This window comes from Orycteropus afer, unplaced genomic scaffold, assembly GCF_000298275.1.
Source record: "Orycteropus afer afer isolate SDZICR_OR568_19922 unplaced genomic scaffold, OryAfe1.0 scaffold00364, whole genome shotgun sequence".
NCBI lineage: Eukaryota > Metazoa > Chordata > Mammalia > Tubulidentata > Orycteropodidae > Orycteropus > Orycteropus afer.
Window position 1 is genome coordinate 1,908,136 of NW_006921951.1, and position 26,428 is coordinate 1,934,563.

Sequence of the window (26,428 nt, forward strand, 5' to 3'; positions counted from 1 at the left end):
ATCTGCATTGTTTCTGAAAAAAAAAAAATCTGAGCTTAGTGTTATTGGTTGCCTTTTGTAGATAACTTTTCATTTTTCCCATCCTGCTTTCAGGATTCTTTCTTTGTCTTTGGTTTTCGTGACTATTATGATGATATGTCTTGGTGATTTTCTTTTGGCGTCTATCCAGTTTGGGTTTCGTTGAAGTTCTTGAATAGATACATTCTCGTCTTTCATCATCTTAGGAAAATTTTCTCCCAACAAATCTTCTCTGTGGCTTTATTTGTCTCTTCCTGTTCTTGAATTACAATTACAATTAAGTTATTCCTCTTGATAGTATCCCACATGAGTCTTAAGCTTTCTCCATTTTGTTTTGATCTTTTTTCTGATCAATCCCTTAGCAAAGCACAATTGAGTTATTTGTCCTCGGTCTCACTAATTCTGCCTTCCATTGATCCATTTCTACTCCTTTGCCCATTCAATGTGTTATCTATTTCTGAAACTTTAGTATTAATCTTCTGGATTTCTATCTGTAGATTTTGTATCATTTCTTATTTTCCATTTATTTTGTCAGTTTGGTCTTTATTTTTTTCCTAAATTGTTCTAAAGCTTTCTGTGTTTTCCTCAATTTTCTCATTGTTTTTCTTGATCTGTCTTTCAATCCATAGATGGTACCTAAATTTAATTCTTTTGAATTCATTATCAGAGATTTCCAATGCTGCTTCTTCCTAAGGGAAGTTTTCTGGGTCTATATCCTGGTTCATTGTTTCTACTGTTTTATCTTGCTTCTTTGTGTGGACTTTGATAGTCTTTTGTCTCTCAGACATTGTAACATCATTGCATTCATGTTTAATTGTTGATTGTATAAAGGTGTGGTTCACCCAAGATTTTTTTTCTTTGTTTTGTTTTGATTTATCTGAGTAAGCAGGATATTGTGCTCCTCTATTCACTTGTTGGCAGCACTTAGGCTCTCACTACCTGTTTCCTGGTGAGTGTGTGCACAGATCTCTGTTAGCTGTTCATGAAGAGCAATTCAGGGCAAGTTGGACTGGTATTGGCCATTGTCTATGATTGGTCAGTTGGTGCAGTAGCAAGTGGTGGGCCTCATTCAGTAGGTAGGGCTGGAGGAGGTGTACTATGATTGGGTTGTATAAGCATAGTTGCTGTCTCCCACTCAGACCAAAAAAAAAGTAAAACAAAAAATTAAAAACACCAAAAAGATAAATCAAGAGAACAAAAATCACAAACTGCATAAACAAACAGGAACAATCACAAAAAAGAAAAAAGGAAAGGCAATAAATGTGAAGAAATATTTAAAGAAATATTTTTAAAGGACAAGAGAAACTTAAGGAGAAAAAGAAAAAAAAAAAAACAATTTCTGGGGAGGGGAAAATAAGAGAAAAGAGCAAATGTGAGAGAATAATAAAGAAAAAAGGAGAAAATTGCCAAAAGTAAAACAAGAGACAAGAAGAAACAAAAGAAAGAAGATGGAAACGAGAAATGGGGAAGAGATTTTTTTAAAAAGGTTGGGGGGAAGAAGAGGGAGAAAGAAGAGGAGGAGAGGTTGGAGGAGGAGAACCAAGGAAGGGGAAAAAGAGAGAAAAAAATAAAAGGAAAGGAAAAAGAATAATTTAAAAACAAAAGCAAAACTGAGGGTGTGGGGCAGGGCACCAAGCTCTGTCAGGGCACAAGACTGGAATGGAATTCCTGCTGGTCCAGAAGGTGGGTGGAGGTGGGAGAAGGCCATATCTCCATTAACTAAGAGGGTCTGGGGTATAAGAGTCACAAGGAGAATATCACACCTTACCAGTCATCAGCCTCGGGTATGGTTTCCCGTGCTGTCCTCGGCAAGGCGAGCCTATTCTTAGGTCACAGGGATCAGAAAATTGCTTGCAAATATTCAAAATGGCTGCACCTTTGGGACAGCAGAAAGTCCATAGCTCAGTTTGTTTTCCTTTCCAGCTTGTTTTCCTTATGCACTGTTTTCCTTTCCAGTCATCAGCCACCAGTGCAATTGTCTGTGTAGTCCTTGTCAAGCAGAGCTGACTCCCAGACTGCTGCCCAAATACTAACTAATATTCAAACTGACCATGCCATCAATACAGGCCGACAGTCCACAACCCTGTCTGTCTCCCTATTCACTGTTCCCACTGAGGTTCTTCCCAAATGGTATTCAATCCACCTCTTTATCCTTCCCATGAAAGCTCAGGACTCCAGCATCATCTTCTGTATCTGTTTCAATTAGTTTCTCATTTCTTTTTTGAAGAGAGGCTGTGTGACGTGTCTGTCTATTCTGCCATCTTGTGGAAAGTCCACTTTTTTTTTTTTTTTTTTTGTGGTGCAGTCCTTACTGAAAGCTGTAGTCTCTGATCTTCACCAGTAAATTCTCTAAGTCTTCTGCACTTTCAGCAGGCAAGGTTTTGTCACCTGCATATTGCAGGTTGTTAATGAGTCTTCCTCCAATCCTGATGCCATGTTCTTCATACAGAATAGCTTCTGGAATTATTTGCTCAGCATACAGATTAAGTAAGTATGGTGAATGAATACAACCCTGATACATACCTTTCCTGATTTTAAACCATGCAAAAGCCCCTCATTCTTTTCAAATGAAAGCCTGTTCATCTATGTATAGGTTCCTAAAGAGCACAATTAAGTGTTCTGGAATTGGCGTCTTCTCAATGTTATGGATAATTTCTTATGATCAACATAGTCAAATACTTTTGTTTAGTTAATAAAACACAAATTAACATCCTTCTGGTATTCTTTGCTTTGAGCTAAGATCTGTATGACATCCGCAGTGACATCCCTCTTTCTATGGCCTTTCTGAATTTCTGGCAGTTCCTTGCCAACATAACTGCTGAAAACATTTTTTAATTATCTTCAGCAAAATTTAGCTTGCATGTGCTATTAATGATATTGCTCAGTAATTACCATATTCTTTTGGATCATCTTCCATTGGAATGGGCAAAAATATTGGTCTCTTTTTGTTATTTGGTCAAGTAGATATCTTCCACAATTTCTGGCATAAATAAGTGAGTTTCTCCAGTGTTGCATTTGTTTGTTGAAACATCTCAATGAGTACTGATCATTTCCTGGAGACTTGTTTTTCACCAATTCCTTAAGTACAGCTTAGACTTCTTCCTTCAGTGCCATCATTTCTTGATCATATACTACCTCCTGAAATGGTTGGATATCGATCTTTTTTTTTTTTTTTGCTACAGTGACTCTTTGTATCCCTTCCATCTTCTTTTTATTCTTCCTGCATCATTCTAGTTTTTGCCCATTAAAAAAAAAAAACTGCCATCATGTTGATTCCGAGTCATAGTGATCCCCATTGGGTTTCCAAGGTGGTAAATCTTTATGGAAGTAGATTTCTTGGTCTTGCTTCCACAGAGTGGCTGGTGGTTCCCACCAGCCTTCTGGTTAACAGTCAGATGCCTTAGGCACTGTGCTAACAGAGCTCCCTTTGCCCATAGAATCCTTCAGTATTGCAACTTGAGGTTTGAATCTTTTCTTCTGTTTTTTCAGCTTGAGAAATGTCAAGCACGTTCTTCCCCTTTGATTTTCCAACTCCATGTCTTTGCACATTGTGTTATAACACTTTACTTTATCTTCTCAGTCTGCTTTTTGAAATCTTCTGTTTAGCTCTTGTATTTCATCACTGCTTCCATTCCCTTTAGCTATACTCCTTTCAAGAACAAATTTCTACTCTCTTTTGAAATCCGTTGTGATCTTCTCTTCCTTTCCTGTCTTTTAAATGACCTTTTGCTTTCTTCATGTACAATGTCCTTAATGTCGTCAAGCAACTCATCTGGTCTTCAGTCATTGATGTTCAGTGAGTCGTATTTATTCTTCAGATGGTCTCTAAATTCATGTGGGATATACTGTAGGTTGTAGTTTGGATATCATGGGCTTCTTTTAATTTTCCTCAGCTTCTATTTAAATTTATAAATGTGCAGTTGATGGTCTATTCCACAGTTAGCCCTTGGCCTTGTTCTGACTGATGATATTGAAATTCTCCATTGTCTTTTTCCACAAAATGTAGTCAATGTGATTCTTGTGTATTCCCTCTGGTGAAGTCCAAGTGTATGGTTCCCATTTATGTTGTCAAAAAATGGTATTTGTAATGAATAAGTCATTGGTCTTACAAAATTCTGTCAGGCAATCTCATTTCTATCACCAAAGCTGTGTTTTCCAGCTATCAGTGCTGCTTCTTTGTTTCCAAATTTTGCATGCCAATCACCAGTAATTATCAATACATCTTGATTGCATGTTTGGTCAGTTTCAGACTGCAGAAATTGGTGAAAGTATTCAGAAGGATAAATATAAAGAAACATTAAATTACAAATGCTGAACACTAAAAGCAAAGACATAATCATAAATCAGCCAAAAGGGGAAAATAAAGAGCCAACTTTCTTTCAAAGAAGCAACGAGAAAAATTACATCTGACTTCCAAAATAATGGATTTTCAAAGACAATAAAATGATAGTTTAAATGTGCTGCATGAAAATAATTCCTAACTCTGAATTCTACATGTAGAAAATACATTATTGAAATGAAAGTGAATTTACAAAGTTTTTAGATAAATAAAATATGAGTATCAGGTCTTCACTAAAAGAAATACCATGTAGTTTTGGAAAAGAAAAACAAACACCTAATGGGAAACAATGAAATGCAGTGGAGGAAGAAGTACACCAGAAATGGAAATGTGTGGGTCAATAGCAATTGATATTGGGTGTATTATAAACAAAAATTGTACTGTGTTGTGGAATTTGAGCCAAATGTAAAACCAAATTATATGATACCATAATAAAGAATTGGAGGGATAAATAGCTAACCAGAATGTTTAATATTCTGGTTGGTTTAGGAGTTTTAAAATTAATAATTAACATTAGGCTTTAAAAAATTAAAGATGTATCTTATAGTTACTGAGTAAACAACTAAAACAATAGTGAAAGAATACACAAATAAACAATAAAAGAAAAAAAATGAGTGAATAAACACAAGAACAGAGGAGGAAGGAACATATTAGAGATGGTCCAAATAGAAAATACAATGAAACCTCTGAGAGCTGAGTATTGACGGGGCTGTCTTGTTTTAACGGGTCTCCTAAGTTTCCTGCCTTCAACAGGGTGCTTACCACTTTTCTATAGCCCTCTATCAAGAATCCTACCTCATAAACACCCAGTGAGTTTTCCTTCTCTGATAGATTTTTGCATTACACAGGTTTTGGCTTTCACAGGTTTTACTGTAGTAAGATTGTGTGTGTGCATGTGTGTGTGTGCAATCAGTTTGCCACACCGGCTTCCATGTTTTTATGATGCTGGAGGCTATGCCACTGGTATTTCAAATACTGTCAGGTCATATTGGTGGTCAAGTTTCAGTAGAGCTTCCTGAAACTGACAGATTAGAAAGAAAGGCATGGCTGTCAACTTTGGAAAAATAGCCAGTAAAAACCTTCGGATCACAATAGAACATTATCTTATCACTAGCTTTGGACATATCAGGAGGGATCAATTGCAAGAAAAAGACTTTACATCTGTTGAAGTAAAAAGTCAATGAGGGTGAGGGAAGATGCTTAGTGAGACTGACATTATAGCCACAATGATAAACTGAAATGCTGGCAATCATGAGGATAGTGCATGACTGGATAACATTTTCTTCTTTTGTTCTTAAGGTCACCAAGATTTGCAGTCAACTCAATAGCATTTATTTATCTCCATATAAGTAATTATTTTAATCTACATATATTAAATAGAAGACTAAGATTCTCAGATTACATTTACAAAAGCAAAATGATATGTTCTTTACATAAATCATTCCTTAGTTATAAGAACCCAGACAGGTAGAAAGTAAATAGTGGGAAAAGATATGCTAGGTAAACACTTACCAAAAGAATCAGAAACATCTCAGTTGCCTAAAAATTAAACAAGTTATATCTAAATACATATAGGTAAAAAATGGAAATTATAAAATACTTATAATTAATAATGAAGACAACTATTACTCATAGGATGTAACTCATGCAAGGACTAGAAGGAAGTTTACAGATGTAGATTCATATATTAGAAATAAAACTGAAAAATAAGAATTTAACCTTTCTTCTTAAGAAGCTAGGAAGAAAATTAAGATATAAAATCTAAGAGAAGCAGAAGGAAAGAAATAATAAGGAACACAAATAAGTAAATTGAAACAAATATACAAAAGGGAACTTAACAAGGCCAAAATTGCCTCTTCCTGAAGATTAATAAAGTTTTACATTTAGCAAGGCTCATTACAAATAAAGGTAGAAAAGTTACTAACTGCCAACATCAGTGTGTTAGGCTGGATTCTCTAAAGAAAAACTTGTAAAGAGAGAGAGAGAAATTTATCTTAGGAAAATGGCTTACACACTTATAAACGAAAACCAAACTAAATGCACTGCAGTCAAGTCGGACCCAACTCATAGCGACCCCTCCTTGGATTTCCAAGGTGATATCACTATGGAAGTATATTACCCAACCTTCCTTCCAAGGAGTGGCTGGTGGGTTTGAACCACCGGCCTTCTGGCTAGCAGTCAGATGCCTTAGGCACTATATCACCAGAGCTCCTCACTTATAGTAGCTGGCAAGTCCCAAGTTCTTGGATCAAATATCAAGCTGGATGCTTTTCCCAACTCACACAGCTCCAGGTGCTGACGAGCTCTAAATTGGCCAATAGAGTATCAGCTGTTGACTCCAACAAATGACAAAGCCAAGATCACCAGGCCAAATGGTGAATTGTTCACTCACGGACAGTTGTAGGCAGCACAACAGGATCCCTATCCACAGAAGAGTGTCTCTTTTTCCCAGGATGTTCATAAATATATTGGAAGCAGGCCACACCCATAGGGAAACTGCCTTTCACTGGATTGGCTGCTCAAACATATACATCTGATCCCATCATGGGAATAACCCACATAACAACTGCTTCAACCACACAGAATTGTGGTCCAGCCAAGTTGACACACAACTCCAACTATCACAATCAGAAAAGAAAATGGGATACTACCAAAGATACTTTAGACATCAAAAAGGCAAAAAGAGTCTTCATGAACAAATTTATATCACTAAATAAGAGTATTTGCATGAAATGGACAAATTTTAAGAAAAGAATCAACTTTCCAAAATTGACTAAAAATGACATAGAAAATATCAAGTGTCTGATATCTACTAAAGTAATTTAATGTATTATTTATAAAGCTTCTCACAATGAAAACCCCAGGTTCAGATGGTTTCATTGGTGAATTCTTTCAAATATTTAAGAAATAACACCAACTTTCCATGAACTCTTCTGAAGAATAGAAAAAGGGAATATTTAGCTTACTCTTTCTAAGAACATGGCTTAATCTTAACACAAAACCCAGCAAGTACCTTACAGAAAGCAAAATTAGAGACACCTTTGTTTCATGAATATAAATGCAAAAATTCCTAACAAAATAGCCAAAAATTGAATCCAACTATATTTTTAAAATATGAATAAGTAAGTTTTATTCCAGATATGCAAGGGAGTTTTAACTTGCTTCTTTCTCTGTAATATGTCACTAAACTCTTTAAATATTCATAAACCTAATGTCACTTGAGGGCAAGCATCTATTTGAAAACGTGTTTTAATTAAACCAAACTAAACAAAACTCACTGTCGTGGAGTTGGATCCGACTCATAGCGACCCCTACCTGGGTTTCCAAGGCAGTATCTTAAGGAAGTAGATTGTTCTCAAACCATAATATTAAAAGTAAAGGTGTTTTCTTTTATAAATTCAAATAGAAGCTAAAAGTGAATTTTACTTTAGTTTCATAAATGAAGAAAATAAGCAGTGACATTATTAAGTAAATACAAAACTATAGAATTAATATTGCACTGTTCTTTATCCCACCTTTCCCAAAGTTGGCATTTTTGGTTAAAGTATATAGATCTCTCTAAAAAATATTGGTCCTGTAGGTGTTCCTTGATGATCTCCCTAAGGATTTTGATGCTGCTTTACATGAATATAACATGAATGTGATGAAGGACTATACCTCATTCCTGCTAATTGTTTCCAAACTGGCTGACATGAAACAAGAATATCAGCTCCCATTATCAAATATCAGTAAGTATATTTATTTCCATTATGGAACCATTTAAAGAGTAAATAATCTTGTCTGAGTATGTTTTATCCCAGAAGACTATTAGAGTCCTAGAAAGGTCACCTTCTTTAGAATAAGGGACTTTATTATGTTTTCCAGAGAAAGAAACTTTATGATTATTAGAAGTTAAAAAGGCAATGGAGAATGGAACTAAGTCATTTACAAACACTCTTGATTGAACTTTACATCTGAGTCAAGACTAGAAAATGGAGTCAGCAACACCTATAAAATGAAGAGATACCAGGAATTCTTCTGTGTCACTTCTTCTTGTAGGAGAACATATTTAGCATCATAAATGCAAGCTATGGGCAGATAATCTAAGTCCAAATTCTGGTTCTGATTCTGAGAAGTGAGCTCTTGGTCCAATGACTAAGTCTTTTCCTGCCTTTCCTTTCTCAACAGATATATAAGAATGGGCATAATATCATCAATTTAGGTTTGGTGAGATTGAGCTACAAAGGTTAATATATGTCGATATCTTAAATTAGTAGCTGGCATATGATAAACATTATTAGTGCTTGCTTTTCTTTTTCTTTTTCATAAGCTATTAGATGGAAACCCCTAGGGAGGGGAGATAAATAAAAACAAACAAATAAAAGCAAAGCAAAGAAAAATAATCTGTGATAAAGGGAAATGGTCCAGCTAGGCTAGCAATTTCCCCTTTCACTGTACCCTAACATTCTCACTGGAATATAAATCAACGAGGTAGAGTTTATCCTTTCCTGCATCCTATTAAATTAGGAACAGTATGAGCAAAGCAGACAATAATGGTTCTGTGAATATCACAAGAAGGCAAAATGGGAGTGTGTGAATCTTCTTCCTTAATTACAAATTGGACCCAAGCTTGAATGCATATTTGACACTTTATGAAAACAGGAATGGAGAATATATTTCTTTTCAGATGCCATTTCCAAACCCACTGATAATGGTTGTGTGGAGCACCCTGTCTAGATGGATTCTTGGTTCAAAAGTCTGGGTTCAGTGGGAAAAAGTGTCAAGTTAATAACAATAATTCTGTTTAAAACTATATACTATCTAATTTAAATTTTCTTTTCCTATTGATCAAAGTGGGAGCTTGGTAGCATAGGGCCTAAGGCACTTGACTGCTAACCAGAAGGATGGAGGTTCAAACCCACCGGCCACTCCACAGAAGGAAGGTTGGGCAATCTACTTCCATAGTGATATCACCTCAGAAACCCAAGGAGGGTTCGCTATGAGTTGGGTCTGACTCCACGGCACATAACAACAACAACATTGATCAAAGCAACTCAAATAAAATACAAATTTTGATGATAGTGATAATATTAATAGCTATCTTTTAGTATCATGAATCATCTATCACTTTATTGTACTGTGGTGGCTTGCGTGTTGCTCTGAGGTTGGAAACTATGCCACCAGTATTTCAAATACCAGCAGGATCGCCCATGCTGAACAGACTTCAGTGGAACTTCCAGACAAAGTGGACTGAGAAGAAGGACGGGGTCATCCACTTCTGAAAAAATTGGCCACTGAAAACCTTATGAATAGCAGTGAAACACTGATATAATATTGGGAGAACTTTATGAATTACAATGAAGCATTGTATGATACAGTGTCTGATGACCTCCTCAGGTTGGAAGGCACTAAAAATATGACTGGGGAAGAGCTGCCTTCTCAAAGTAGAATCAACGTTAATGACATGAATCGAGTAAAGCTTTTGGGACCTTCCTTTGCTGATGGCACATGACTCAAAATGGGAAGAAACAGCTGCAAGCATCCATTAATAATCAGATATATTATTAATAATCAGCCAACTATTATATATATAATTATTATATAATAATATTATATAATATATAATAACATAGAACATACAATGTATGAATCTAAGAATATTGGAAGTTGTCAAAAATGAAATGGAATGCAAAAAGATCTATATCCTAGGCATTAGTGAGCTGAAATAACTGGCATCGGCCATTGTGAATCAGATTATAATATAATCTACTACAGCTGCAATGACAAATTGAAGAGGAATGGCATCACATTCATCCTCAAAAAGAACATTTCAAGATCTATACTGAAGCACAATGCTATCAGTGATAGGAACTATAGTGGCATAGTGCATAAGGCATTTGACTGCTAACCAGAAGGCTGGAAGTTCAAACCCACAAGTCACTCCTCAGAAGGAAAATCGGGCAATCTACTTCCATAGTAATACCACCTCAGAAACCCAAGGAGGGCTCTCTATGACTCAGATTGGACTCGACAGCAGTGAGTTTTGTTTTTTTGGTTACATGGAAGTTAATACTATGTTATTCAAATTTACGCACCAACTGCTAAAGCTAATGATGAAGAAATTGATGATTTTACCAACTTCTGCAGTCTGAAATTGACCAAATATGCAATCAACATGTATTGATTATTGCTGGTGATTAGAGTGTGAAAGTATTTAACAAAGAAGAATTATGACCAAAATCTGGCACTGGTGATAGCAATGATGCCACAGATCACATGGTAAAATTTTGTAAGACCAAAGAATTAATTCATTGCAAATCCTATTTTCAACAACATAGACAGTGAAAAATACATGTGAACCTCGCCAGATGGAATGCACAGGCATCAACTCAAACACATCTGTAGAAAGAGATGATGAAGAAGCTCAATAACATCACTCAAAACAAGGCTGGGTGCTGACTGTGGAACAGACCATCAGTTGCTTGTATGCAAGTTCACGTTGAAACTGAAGAAAATTAAAAAGGTTCACAAGAGCAAAAATACGCCTTTGATTTCTATGGTAGTTATGTTTGTGTGTCAACTTGGCTGGGCCTGGTTGAGTGGCTGGAAAGCTTGTGGTAGTTATTCCCCATGATGAGACTGGCAATCAACTCCATGGTGGGATCTACCACAAACAGCTGAGTAGCTGCCTTAGGGAATGTAGTCTGCTTCCTGTATATAAGCAGAAGCCTTGAGGAATGGTCTCTAGCGTATGGCACGCTTGGACCCTGCTTGTAGCCGTGTTGTTATTCAGCAGCCTGCCATGCTATGCTGACCTTGGGACTTACAATGGATTTGAGTTAATGGTCTGCCATGTGGTTTGTAACATCGGGACTGTGCCTTTTTACTTGTCAACCTTGGGCGTGGCAGCCTCAGAAGCTAGCAGTTGTCTGAGTAAAGAAAAGCTTCTAGCTTCAGTGGGCCAGTGGCTGGTGGCAGAGCTGAAGCCCAAGGCAATGCCCAGCCCCTAGAGCCTGGCACTTTGAACTTGTACTTAAAGCCTCCAAATTGTAAGAATAATTGTAAGAATAAACTCTTGTTAGTTAAGGTCATCCCATTTATGGTATATTTCTTGTCAGAGTGGCACTAGGTAACCAGAACAATTTCCCACCTGAATTTAAAGACTATCTGATGAATAGATTTGATCCATTGGATGCTAATGACCAAAAACCAGAGGAGCTGTGAGATGACACCATGAACATCACACCTGAAGAAAACAAAAGGTCTTTAAGAAGACAAGAAAAGAAGAAACGACCAAAGTGGATATCATAAGACATTCTGAACCTTGGTCTAGAAAGGAGTAGCTAAAGTGAATGGAAGAAATAATTAAATAAAAGAGCTAAACAGAAGATTCCAAAGGGCAGCTCAAAAAAACAATGTGAACTGTTATAATGAAATATGCAAAGACTTGGAATGAGAAAAACAAAAGAGAAGAACATACTTGGCAAGTATGTTCAAGAACTGAAGAAAATATTGAGCCTCAAGTTGCAATATTGAAGTACTCTATGGGCACAATATTGAATGATGCAGAAAGCATCAAAAGAAGATGAAAGCGATTTACAGTCACTGTACCAAAAAGAATTGGTCGACGTTTGGCTATTTCAGAATGTTGCATATGATCAAGAACCAATTATATTGAAGGAAGAAGTCCAAGTTGCACTGAAGGAATTGGAAAAAAGTAAGGCTCCAAAAATTGACCAAGTAGGCATTGAGATGTTTCAATAAATAGATACAGCACTGAGGCTCTTTGTGCACAGAAATTTGGAAGACAATTAGCTACTGGCCAACTGACTAGAAGAGATCCATATACGTGCCCATTCTAAAGAAAGGTGAACAGAATGTGGAAATTAGTGAACAATATCATTAATGTCACACACATGTAAAATTATGCTGATGATAATTCAAACATGGGTGTATTAGTATATTGACAGGGAACTTCCAGAAATTCAAACCGGCTTCAGAAGAGGATGTGAAATGAGAGATATCACTTCTGATGTCAGATAAATCTTGGCTAAAAGTAAAGTATACCAGAGGAATGCCTACCTGTATTTCATTGACTATGCAAAAGCATATGACTGAGTGGATCATAAGAAATTATGGATAATATTGAACAGAATGGGAATTCCAGAACACTTAATTGTACTCATGAGGAACTTGTGCATAGACCAAGAGGCTGTTGTTCAAACAAAACAGGGGTATACAGCATGATTTAAAATCAGGAAAAAAGTGCATCAAGGTTGATATCCTTTCACTATACTTTTTCAATCTGCTTGCTGAGTAAATTCTGAGAGGCTGAACTATATTAAGAACATGGCATTAGGATTGGAGGAAGAACTATTAACCTGTGATATGCAGGTTACACAGCCTTGCTTGCTGAAAATAAAGATGACTTGAAGCACTTGATTACACCTTGATATAAAGAAAACAAAAATCCTCACAACTGGACCAATAAGCAATATCATGATAAATGGAAAGGAGATTGATATTATCAGGGATTTCATTTTACTTGGATCCACAATCAACACCCATGGAAGCAGCAATCAAGAAATCAGATGTCATAGTGCACTTGGCAAATCTGCTTCAAAAAACCCCTTCAGAGTCTTAAGAAGCAAAGATGTCACCTTGAAGACTAAAGTATGCCTGACCCAAACCATGATATTTACAGTCACTTTGTATGCATATGAAAGCTGGACAAGGAATAAGGAAGAGTGAAAAGAATTGATGCCTTTAATTGTGGTATTGGCAAAGAATACTGAAAATACCATGTGAGAACAATGAACCAATCTGTCCTGGAAGATATGCAGCCAGAATGCTCTTTGGAAGCAAGAATGGACATACTTCTTCTCACCTACTTTGGTCATGCTGTCAGAAGAAACCAGTCTCTACAGAAGGATATTATGCTTAGTAGAGTGTCAGCAAAAAAAGGGGAAGACCTTCAACAGGATGAATCAATGCAGTAGCTGCAACAATGGCCTCAAGTATAAAGTATAGCAAGGATTGTGGGGATGGTGCAGGACCAGGCAGTATTTCATTTGTTGTACGTAGGGTCACCATGAGTCAGAGCAGACTCAGTGGCACCTGACATCAACAATCATTTAGTGAATGTACTCTTTCCACTGTGTGCTAATTACTATTTATGTGATATATCTTACTCATTCTTCATTATGATGTCTACCTTGGAAAGTTGAATGATTCTGCTTATGGCATGGTCTATTAGCCAAGGCTTCACAGTTTGGCTAATATATACAAACTAATCTATACCAATTCATTCAGAATTTACAGGTAATGAATGTGAAGACTCCCAGCTTGTGGCTCACTTGATGAACTGCAAGGAAGGGAGAAAAGCTGTTTCACCGTTCGTTTGTCTTTCTGGGAACACAGATGTCGATTTGCTTAACCCACAGACTATAAACCAGGTAAGTGGAGAATGGAGTTCATGAATAAAAGTGTTTAAGAGAGAATGGACTTAGATTTAGCCTTCTAGGAAGCCTATAAAGAACTTTAAAATCAGCAAAAATATCCAGGAAAATGGTACTCTTGAGGTCAATATGATTTCAGAGTTGAACTGAGGGACACTATGTAGAAAATTTCCAGCCACCATCATTTGTGAAGACTCTAGGGAGACTGGTTTAGGTTGCTGCTGGGATAGCACATAGAACTATCTTCAAGATTTCTCAGTATTACTGTGTTGTTGTTGTTGTTAAGTGCCCTCGAGTCATTTCTGACTCATAGCGACCCCATGCACAGCAGAACGAAACACTCCCCGATCCCACGCCAGCTCCACAATCCCTGCTATACTTGAGCCCATCTTCGCAGCCACCGTGTCAATCCATCTCGTTGAAGGCCTCCCCCTCTTTCATCAACCCTCCACCCTACCAAGCATGACATCCTTCTCCAGGGAATGGTCCCTTCTGACAACATGACCAAAATAGGTGAGACGAAGTCTGGCCATTCTTGCTTCCAAGGAGCATTCTGGCTGCACTTCCTCCAGGACAGATCTGTTAGTTCTTTTAGCAGTCCATGGTACTTTCAGCATTCTCCGCCAGCACCACAACTCAAAAGCATCAACTCTTCTTCAGTCTTCCTTGTTCATTGTCCAGCTCTCACATACATACAAGGCGATTGGAAATATCATGGCTTGTGTCAGGCGCACCTTAGTCCTCAAGGAGATATCCTTGCTCCTCAGCACTTGAAACAGTTCCTTCGCAGTTGACTTTCCCAATGCTACACATCATCTATTGTCCTGACTGCTGCTTCCATTGGTATCGATTGTAGAACCAAGCAACGTGAATTCTTTGACAAGAGTCCAAGAGTATTACTGTAGATGTTGTAAATCCCATTTATACTCTGATAAATGGTGTGTAAAACTGAGTGTATAGAACTAAACACATTTGGATAATCCTGTGTAATCCACATGAGTTTTGGAAGAACCTTGTAGAAATTTAATTCATATTTTAATACAAATTTGAGAAAGAAAAAAAATTTGTACTATATTTGATATTATGGATTGACATTAGTGTCTCAACTCTACTATATACCTAAATTAGATAGTCACTTGTTAGGTACAACACTCGTGTATACAGTTTTGAAAAACTGTATACACACCTTTATGCATTTGAAAGGAATATGCACATATATTATCTTAAGTTTAAAATAGTTTCTAATGATTTTTCCAACTTCAAAAAATTCATTAATTTGTTAAAATGAAACTGTTGCTTCATTGATTTAAATGTATAAAATAGAATATAAATAACAAGATGTTTTGATACCCATAATCATCAAAAGTTTTATAAAAAAATCTTGACTAAGCTTTTTAAATAAGATTTTAAAATTGTGTATAATTGTTTTTCTCTTAAACTTTCATTTGCATTTTGTATTCTTACACAAGATTTGTATTAATGTAATATATTTTTTATTATTTATTATTTTTATTAACATAATAAACCATACCTTGAATGTCACCTTATCATGTTTCTCGGCTAAAAAAGTATGCAATTTAAATTCAATATTTATTTCCTGTTAATTTTAGCAACTTAAATGATGTACAGATTTTCATAAGTAATTGTTAAATACAAAAGTAATATAATATATGAAATATATATCTTATTGAGATAGATTTTTTTTTAATTTAATATGTATATAGAGTTAAAAAAGGAGCTGTAGTGGCATAATGCCTAAGGAATTTGACTGCTAACCATAAGACTGGCAGTTCAAACCCCTCAGGCACTCCTCGGAAGGAAGATTGGGCAATCTACTTCCATAGAGATACTGCCTTGGAAACCCAAGGAGGGGTTGTTATGAGTCAGATCTGACTCAGTCGCAGTGAGTTTGGTTTTTTTGGTTTTGTAGAGTTAAATTAGTATGTAGGAGCTCTAGTAGCATAATGCCTAAGGCACTTGACTGCTAACCAGAAGGCTGGTAGTTCAAACTCACTGGCCACTCCTCAGAAGGAAGGTTGGACAATCTATTTCCGTAGTGATACTGCCTCGGAAACCCAAGGAGGGGTCTCTATGAGTCGGGTCCGACTCAAAAGCATGTAACAACAACAACATAAAATACCAGCATAAATTCTATGATGTTGGTGTTGAGAAATCTTATTTTATATAAATAAATGGGAATGGAAGAAATTTTGTTATAACAATGTCATGGTATTTTATGAAGTCCTTTTGAGTTATATTCTTCAAATCACCAAATGATCTATCATGAAAAACATATTTCATTATAGTGTATTTTATTTTTGTTGTGTTTTTGAGAATATACACATCAAAGCATACATGAATTCAAAAATTTGTACTTGTATAATACAGTGACATTGATTACATTCTTCAAGTTGCTCAACTATTCTCACTCTCCTTTTCTGAGTTTTCCTCCTCATTAATATAAACTACCTCATAAGATTCCTGTCTAATCTTTCAAGTTGCTGTTGTCAATTTGATCTCATACATAGATCTTAAAAGAGCACAGTGCTCAAGGCAGACATTGTTTACTAGTAAGCCTACTTTATTGTTTGTTTAAAGAAGACTTCTGGAAAATTAGAAACCATACAAAAACAGCAAATAGAAGCTCAAAAGACTAATACTAAAATTCCAGAGATAGATCATATTTTTTGAGGAAAAAAACTCACTGCCCATTTTTTGGGAAAAAAAAACTCAATCTGACTCTTAGCGACTCCTCCTTGGGCTTCCAAGGCAGTATCTCTACAGAAGTAGATTGCCCAATCTTCCTTCTGAGGAGTGACTGTTGGCTTTGAACTGCCAGCCTTCCGGTTAGCACTCAAATGCCTTAGGCACTACACCATGAGACCTCCTAATATTTTGGAAGGGCACAGAAATAATAGTGAATCAATGGAAGACAGAATTAGTGAAATTGGTACTGGATCAGAAAAAAAGACCGAAAAAAGCCTAAGAATTATGTGAGAACCATCAAGAGGAATAATATACATGTGACTGGAATTCCAGAATGGGAAAAAAAAAAAAAAAAAAAAAAAATCATGGAGAAAATTGAGAATTTGTTGGACAAAAACTTCCCTAATATGAAAGGTAAGAAGATACAAATTTAAGAAGTTCAATGAACCCCAAACAGGATAGAACCCAAAGGAAAAGCACCAAAAAGCATATCATAATCAAACTTTCAAAAACCAAAGACAGAAAGAATCTTGAAAGTAGCTAAGGGAAAAATGAAAAGTTATCTACAAAGAGCAACCAATAAGTTCTGATTCCTCAACCAAAACCTTGTGGGCAAGAAGGCAATGGGATGATATGTATAAAACCCTGAAAGGAAAAAAAAATTGCCAACCAAAAATTAAATATCCAGCAAAATTACCTCTCAAATACAATGGCAAAATTAGGATAAACAGAAATTTCTAGATAAACAGAAATTAAGGGAATTAGTGAAAAACAGACTAGCCTTCATGTATTGATTTAGATGAAGGGAAAGACAATGTACCAAAAGCAGGTGACCAGTACAATATCACTAAGGAAAAGGAAAATATGGAGAGGTGCAGAAAAGGTACAGACAACAAAGGTAAATATTATTACATACACAATATTGCATTATTCAAAACTCACTGCCATCAAGTCAATTCGACTCATAGTGACCTTTCTTTGGATTTCTGAGGCAATATCTCTATAGAAGTAGATTGCCCAATCTTCCTTTCAAGGAATGGCGGGTGAATTTGAACCACCAGCCTTCTGGTTAGCAGTCAAATGCCTTAAGCACTACAGATGGATACATAGATAAACAGGCAAGCTGATTAGTTATGGGTAGGCAAACGTTAATATACCTAGGACCATATATAAGTTTGGCAGATATTATTTGTATATATGTATTTGTATGTGCTATAAAAATGTCTACATATATAACAGAGAGAACAGGGGGCAAATTTATGATAACTTCTTAGCCACAACCAAACACCTTGAGGGAGTGAGTTGTTGGGCCTGTGGGCTCAGGATCATGGTCACAGGGGGTATCAAGCTCAATTGGCATAACTTAGTACACAAAAACATTGTTATGTATTCTACATTGGTGAGTAGTGACTGGGAGCTTAAATGCTTATAGTGGCCATATAAGATGCAACCATTGGTCTCTCTTTGTCCAGAGCAAAGAAGAGTGAAAATATTCAAAAATACATGGAAACAATTAGCCCAAGACTAGTGGACCATGGGGAGCTCTGGTAGCATAGTGCCTAAGGCACTTGACTGCTAATCAGAAGGCTGGCTGTTCAAACCCACTCCTCGGAAGGAAGACAGGGCAATCTGCTTCCGTAGTGATACTGCCTCGGAAACCCAAGGAGAGGTCGCTATGAGTCAGGTCCAACTCAACGGCACATAACAACAACAACAGTAGACCATGGAAACCCCAGCCTACACAACCAGAAGAACTAGATGGTCCCCAGCTACCACAGCCAACCACTCTGAAAATGATCAAAATTGGAGGTATTTAATAGAATGGAGGAAAAATGTGGAAGAAAACTCAAAATCATAAAAAAAAAAAAAAAAAAGAGCAGCCTTACTAGTCAGATAAAGACTGGTAAAACTCCTGAGACTACACTCTTCAGGCTTAAACTCACTCCCCTGGCTTAACCTTCAGCCAAACAATAGACAGGACTACATGGTGAACAGTTACACCGGAGAGGTGCACTCCTTAGAACAATCAACCATGGGAGATCAGAAGGGTAGCATTTGCACAGGGAGAAACACAGAAGGCAGGAATGCATAGGAAAGAAGGAAACAAGGAAAAGGTAACCAGAGGGAGGATGTGGGAAAATATGTATGATTCTTGAATGGAAAACTGATTTGCTCTGTAAACCTTTTTCCAAATCTGGGGATATTTTTGATTAAAAATTTAAGGTTTAACTATTATCTCAGGGCAGTAGATTCAGGGATTTATCCAAGCTCCAAGGCTCCATAAAGTTTAGAGTCCATAAAAATTTGAACACTTATTTTGTGTTTTCCTCTTTTGATCAGGATTCTTCTGTATAATCTTTGGCCAAAATGTTCAGTAATGGTAGCCTAGCACCTGTTTCCTCCTCCCACTCCTGCCTCTCTTTGTTGATGTAGGTTAATAGAAAGAAATTGTTGTAACTTGGATGGTTGTGTGCAAACTTTTAAGACCCTAGGCACCGTGTTGTTAATGATATCCTCATTAACAGTTTGATGAGACTCACCTTCCATTTTGTTGACATCAGTAATTGCAAATTATCTAACTTTTTTTTTTTAATTCTTTATTTTTTACCGTGTATGTTCTCAAATCCCAGGTTAAATATACCATATTGAGTTGGAAAATTGTTACTTGTTTTGTAAAGTGAAAGAAAAGGATTCATTAAGGAAGACATGAGAAAAGAGACCCTGTAAGACATTTCAACTTGGGTAATTTCCCAAGGAGATCAGTTTTAGAAAAGTTGAAGTTGACAATGTAGGAATTACTTCCTAACAGTTATCTATGCCTTCATTTCCTTGGGAAATCTCCATAAATCCCCAGAGATATATGTACCTTGATATAAAGCACACTAAGTACTTTGTAGCATAGTGCCTAAGACACCTGACTGCTAACCAGAAGACTGGTGGTTCAAAACCACTAGCCACTCCTTGGAAGGAAGGTTGGGCAATCTACTTCCATAGTGATACTGCCTCAGAAACCCAAGGAGGGGTCACTATGAGTCGGGTCCAACTTGACGGCACATAACAAAAACAGTATGTTCTCTTCCTATTTCAATCCCTTGGACCCTTCTCTTTTCCCAATGTACCCACTAAACTAAATTTTGTATTTTTCATTCTCCTCTTCTAGAAAGGTTTATAGCATAATTACATATTCCCAAAGCAGTTTGTTCTTGCTTGCTTTTCAATTTTTCAAAACAAAAAGAAGAAATACTTAATGTAGTCTTCTGGATGTTACCTTTTTGCACCCAACATATGCTCCGACAATTCATCCATGTTGTTACATGAAGCTCTATTTTATTTTCATTCCTTCATAATATTTCATAGGGTGAATATAAAGCAATTGGTTCATCTATTCTGCTGTCAAGAGCATTTTTTTTTTTATGTCTAGTCTTTATTATTATAAACAGGGTTGCTATAAACTACAGGTACACATATGCAAAAGTTTCTCTTGGATATAAGTCTAGAAAAGAATTTTCTGTGTCATGAGAATAAGAATATTCATCATTCCCTAGCCTCTCTTCTGCCAAATCAATTTAGAAAGAAGTTGTATCAATTTGTACTCTCACTAGCTACGTACCAGAGTTCCTGACCCTATCAAGTATAGTTTGCAAAATATAAGGAGACATGAAAAAGCTTTGCTTTGCTTTTTATTTTCCTTCTTTTCTTTTCTTCTCTTTCTCCCTCCCATGTTTCCTTCTCCTTCTCATCTTTCTTTTTGGTAATTAGATTTAAATATTGTTAGAGTCTTTCATTTTAATTCTTCTCTTGTGGACATACAGGCTGAACCAATTTGGATACTGTTACAATTTAGGTTAGCTTTTCCTTGTTGGGAGCTCTGGTGGCATAGTGCCTAAGGCATTTGACTGCTAACCAGAAGGCTGGCTGTTCAAAACCACTAGCCACTCCTTAGAAGGAAGACTGTGCAATCTGCTTCCATACAGATACCACCTCAGAAACCCAAGGAGGGGTCGCTGTGGGTTGAATAGACTTGACAGCAGTGAGTGTGATTTGGATGTTTTGGTTTCCTTGTTAGTGAATCTTGCTGAGAATATAGAGAGTGCACTGTTGAAATTTCCATTGATATGCTGAGGAAACAATAATTTTATAGGTGGAGCTAATCCATTCTGTAGGCTTACTCAAATTGGCACCACCATGTGTTTGTTTAAAAAAAAAAAAAAAAAAAAAACCTTTCTAATTGTGCGCCCATAAGTAGTTAGTTGTCCTTGTCTCCCTCTTTTATTCTTTTTTTTTTTTTTTTCAATTTTTATTGTGATTTGGATGAAATATTATGGAGCAGATTCATCTTACATTCAACAATTCCTATACATTTTGTTTTGTGACACTGGTTATATTCCCCACAGTGTAACAGCTCTCCTCCCACTTCCTCCTGTAGTTACCTTTCCCCTGTGAACTTCTTGTCTGTCCATTCCTGTCTCCCTGCCTTTCTCCCTGTGCAAATGCTGCCCTTCTGATCACCCCTGGTTGATTGTTTTAAGGAGTGCATCTTGTGGTATAAATGTTCAGCTCCTACACCTGTCTATTGTTTGAGAGTTAAGCCACGGGAGTGAATTCAACCTCAGACCTGTAGGGTGACTCAGGGCCATAATCTCTCGGTGGTTTCACCAGTCTCTTTCAGACAGATGAGCCTTGTCTTTTTGTGATTTTGAGTTTCATTTCATGTTTTTCTCCCACTTAATCCAGGATCTCCAATTTTGATCCCTTTCCAGCTGTTGGTAGCTGGGCTCCATCTAGTTCTTCTGTTCTCAGGACTGTTCTGTCTTTTGAAGGATGTGCTTTAAGCATATTGAATAAAGGAAGTAACTAAAAAGATAGTTTAAGGAATCATAAAATGTCTTTATAAATAAATAACACATTAAGAGAAAATGTGTTTCTTCAGGTCCTTCTGCACACAATTGGTATCAATGGCAATCAAGCTCCTGTGTTGTGGTCACAAAAATATGATAACAAAGGAAGAAGAATGCCACTTAATGCTTATGCACTTGATTTCTATAAGCATGGTTCCTTGAAAGGATTAGTCCAGGACAACAGGTATGTTTTATCTACCTATCTATCTGTCTGTCTATCTATCTATCTATATCCATAGAATGAATGGCTTTAAAGAATTTTAGTACAAAATTCTTTTTTTTTTTCTTCAATATCATGTATAGGTTAATCATGCTAAATATACTGGATCATTTTCTTCAGACTAATGGCAATAGTGAATAACAAATTCTGTTATTTTTGTTTGTGGTTTACCAGGAAAATCTTGGCCCTTAGGCCAGCCCACTTAACAAAAAGGTATTCTAAATATATAAATGTTTACACATACTCAGAGATATTTCTGTTTTTTCTTATTCTACTTATTCATTATCAGAATTTAAAATTTTTTGAATAACAAATAATGCCGTACTCTCCATTATCTGGGGAGCTCTGGTAGCATAGTGCCTAAGGCACTTGACTGCTAACCAGAAGGCTGGCGGTTCAAACCCACGAGCCACTCCTTGGAAGGAAGTTTGGGCAGTCTGCTTCTGTAGTGACAGCGTCTTAGAAACCCAAGGAGGGGTTGCTATGAGTTGGGTCCAACTCCACAGCAAACAACAACAAGAACAACAACATCCATTATCTTAGAGGAGTGTAGAAATTCTTCAATGTTTATATATCATTAATTTTTAAAATGTTGTTTTGTTTAGGATACATGAAGGTGAAGCTTATGAGTTACTGAAAGATTTTGCACTGACAATTCAAACAATCAGGTGTGTTATATATTTTAAATATTGATTTCAGATTTTCCTAATAATTTAATGATAATTTAAAAAGTGTTGAGCTATTACTATGAGTCAGATAATTGAAGGCGCCATTTAGCCTCCTGGGTGCTATGCATTTCAACTCTCTGGGGCTGTGCAGGACTTCTCCTTAATACCCTGATGCATCATTTCTGTAGAATTAATGCCAAAGTTCATTTGAAATAATGCTCCATCAGAATATTAGTCCCAGTCTTCACATACCAACAGGCAATAATGTTCCTAATCCTCATTGATCCCTAGACACAATCATTGTGTGTCAGATACGTGATATTTCAGAGAGCTCATTAGGGGTCCATTAGGTCTGATTTACATCCACTCACATATTCTTGAATCTCTGACTTTCACCACTGTTTTTTTGTTTTTGTTTTGTTTTTCCATTTCTTACCCAATCCTGATCTCTCATATTGGCTTCTTGTCTTCATCTTTAATAGATCCCAGTGGGAACCCAGGCAATTCTGATCTCCATGTTGATTCCCTCATTTCTCGGTGCAATTTATCACTGAATGTTGCCTAATTAAATGTCCATCTTCCTAAAGCCTCCAGTCCTATTATACTTTTTAACTTCATGGGTTTCTCTTTGTTCTTACCTAACAACATATATATAATAAATATCTATAATTTGTCATGAATCCCTTCTTTATAGGGTTGTTGCTAATGAGGTCATGGTTCTTTATTTTTGTGGTCTGAGCTAAATTGGGGCTTTTGGACTTTTGTTAACAGAGGATCAACTTTTGGATCTTAGAGCAAAAGTGATTTGCTTTACCACCTGGCCATTTCTAGTTAGAGTATTTCTTTGTTTTAATAAATAATATTTTATAGGTTCCCATTGGACAGTTTCTGCACAAATTGTTCCCTGACATTAGTTACATTTTTCACAATGTGTCAACATTCTCTTTAATTGTGTTCTTTTTAGTTCCTTTCTAATAGTCTCGTTTCCCTGCTCCCTTATCTTCTCATCTTTACTTTTGAATAATTGTTAAGCTTTTGGTCTCATACTGATGGTTTTTAAGTAGAGCACTGATCTTACGAGCAATGTCCTTTATTCATGTGCCCCACTGCTATTTTGCTTAAAGGTGATCTCAGAGGATAGGCTCAGTTCTAGGTTTAAAGAGTGTCTCAGGGTAGTAGTAGTCTCTTGAGATTATTCCTGTTTGTCTGGCTTTTTTTTTTTTTTTCTCAATTTGAGTTCTGCACCACATTTTTCATTCCAAGACCATCTATTTTTACCATCAGAACAGTCAGTGGTAGCTGGGCAACATCTAGAATTTCTGGTCTCAGGATATATGAGGTTATGGCTCATGTAGGTTCGTTTCTTTTCTGAGCCTTTAATTACCTTCTGCTGCTGGTGAGTAGAGACCATTAGTTGTCACTTAGGTGGCCATTCATAAGCTTTTGAAACTCTAGACACTGCTCACCTAACTAGGATGCTGATCATGAATTTTGTGAATTATGTTATGCCAATTGACTGAATTGTCCCATGAGACTATAGTGCTAAACTTTCAAACCCAGGATTGTGTCTCCAATGAACATAGGTGCCAACACTAACATATTTAGATTTACATGTACCTATCGATACTTCGGGAGCTCTGGTAGCATAGTGGCTAAAGCACTTGACTGCTAACCAGAAGGCTGGCGGTTCAAACCCACCAGCCACTCCTCGGAAGGAAGGTTGGGCAATCCTACTTCCGTAGTGATACTGCCTCGGAAACCCAAGGAGGGGTCGCTATGAGTCGGGGCCGACTCGACGGCACATAACAACAACAACAACAACAACATCGATACTTCAGAAGGATCTCTACTGGCACAATGGTTGAAGCATCTGGCTGCTAACCAAAAGGTCAATGTTTTGAACCCATTAGCCACTCTATGAGAAAAAGTTGAGGCAGTCTGCTTCCATAAAGATTTACAACTGTGGAAACCCTTTGGGGGCAGTTCTACATTGTCCTATAGGGTCACTATGAGTCAGAATCAATTCAATGGGAGTGGAGTTTTTTAGTATAGATATTTTTCCCTGTACCCATCCATATGTGCTCATATACTTTAGATTGGTTATGCTGTGCTCACTGCATCCACATTCTGTGCAACTTTTCCCATCACCAAAAATAACAAGTGTCTATGATACAATGTGTATTTTCCCCTCCACCCCCTCTCCTCCCTGATAACCATCAATGAACAGTATCCTCCCTATATTTATCAATTCTTATCTTTTTATAAAAGTGGAATCACATAGTATTTGTCTTTATATGCTTGACTTATTTCATTTAACATTATGTTCTCCAGGCTCATCCATGTTACATGTTTCATCATCATTGTTCTTTATGATTGTGTAATATTCCAGTGTATGCATGTAACAATGTTTGCTTATCCATTCATCCATTGACAAACACTTCAGTTTTTTCCATTAAAAGGATCACTGAACATAGGTGTGCATATGTCTGTCTGTATCATTATTTTTAGATCTCTACACTGTGTACAGGAGCTCTGGTGGTGTAGTCACCACCAAAGCCTAAGGCATTTGACTGCTAACCAGAAGGCTAGAGGTTCAAACCGACCAGACCCTCCTCAGAAAGAAGGTTGGGCAATCTACTTCCATAGTGATACCCCCTCAGAAACCCAAGAAGGGGTCGTTATGAGTTGGGTCTGACACAATGGCAGTGGGACACTGTATGCTCACCACTTCTCTGTCAGTTTATCTTACTGTTTTGGCTTATGTGTTGCTGAGATGCTGGAAGCTATTCCACTGGTATTACAAATACCAGCGGAGTCATCTATGGTGTACAAGTTTCAGTGGTGCTTTCAGACTAAGACACACTGGGAAGGAGGACCTGGTGATCTACTTCTGGAAAAATTGTCCAGTGAAAAACTTATGAATAGCAGTGGAACATTTCTGATAGTGCCAAAAGATAAGCCTCTCAAGCTGGAAGGCACTGAAAGTACAACTGGGAATGAGCTGCCTCCTCAAAGTAGTGTCAACCTTAATGAAGTAGATAGCATAAAGCTTTTGGGACCTTTATTTGCTGCTGTGGCACAACTCAAAATAAGAAGAAATAGCTGCAAACATCCATTAATAATCATAATGCAGAATGTAAAAGGTATGAATCTAGGAAAATTGGAAATCATCATAAATGAAATGAGATTCCAGCCCCAAGAGGGCAGAGTTGACAAATATACTGTCCAGACCCTCTATAATAAAACACTTGAAAAAACAAGGAAAACAGCTATGGTGACAATCCTAGATGCCAGAGTTTTGAAGGAAAGGATAAAGAAGTAGATAAAATACCTAAGAGAGGAAGAGATTGAACAAAAACAGTGACTGAGGAGTGGTAAACTGCTAACTGGTGCAGTGCAGCCATTTTGAATTATTGCAAGTAGCATTCTGATTAGAGCAAGAACCAGAAAACTAGCTCCACTTGCCCAGAACAGCACCAGAATGCACATCAGTGGTCAGGCAACCAGAGAGGTGTATCCTCCCTGCTTACCTTGCAGAACCTCCTAGTTACCAGAAATATGGCTCTTCCCACCTGTCATCCACTCCCCCAGTGTTGGGCCACTTTTCTTTCATTTTTAAAAAATATTTCTGCTTAGTTCTTCCATCCTTCCATCTTCCCTGAAAGCAAGAGCACCTTCCCTGCTGTCTACAAGGTTATTTGGCTCCTATCCCCACTGCTCCCTGATGAGACGTGCCCACTCTGGCACAGACTTATTTGGTGGTTGGCACTTTTCCAGTGATTTTTTTTTTTTTTCTTTCTTCACTTTTTCTTCTTTTATCCTTCTCCCTATTTCTTCCCTTGCCTCCTCTTTGTTTTCCTTTTCTTTCTTCCTTGTCACCTTTAAAAAAAAAAAAAAATCTTCATTTTTTCTTGTTGATCCTGCCCCTATATCTGGTCAGTAGTTAGAGGCACCTGCCCCCACCCTTTCATGGGTGATAGTATGAGCTCTCCCAGAGTGTGCTCTGCATTCTTGCTGCAAGGGTACTTGGAAGTTAATGCTTACACCAGTGTTTTCTTTTCATTTTTTTTTCCCTCTCTCTCTCCTCTTTTTTCTTTTTCTTTCTTCCCTTATCTCAGTTCTTCCATCCTCCCCCTTGCTTT

The 26,428-nt window shown here is 37.0% G+C and overlaps 1 protein-coding gene across 1 annotated transcript in view; it reads left to right on the forward strand.

Moving 5' to 3' along the window:
- Nucleotides 1–26,428, forward strand: part of LOC103207316 (DExD/H-box helicase 60) — a 218,360-nt gene that overhangs the window by 162,225 nt on the left and 29,707 nt on the right. The window contains 4 exon segments of the mRNA XM_007952893.2: nucleotides 7,938–8,085; nucleotides 13,649–13,791; nucleotides 21,431–21,582; nucleotides 22,224–22,286. Coding sequence (XP_007951084.2) covers nucleotides 7,938–8,085; nucleotides 13,649–13,791; nucleotides 21,431–21,582; nucleotides 22,224–22,286 — 506 coding nt within the window.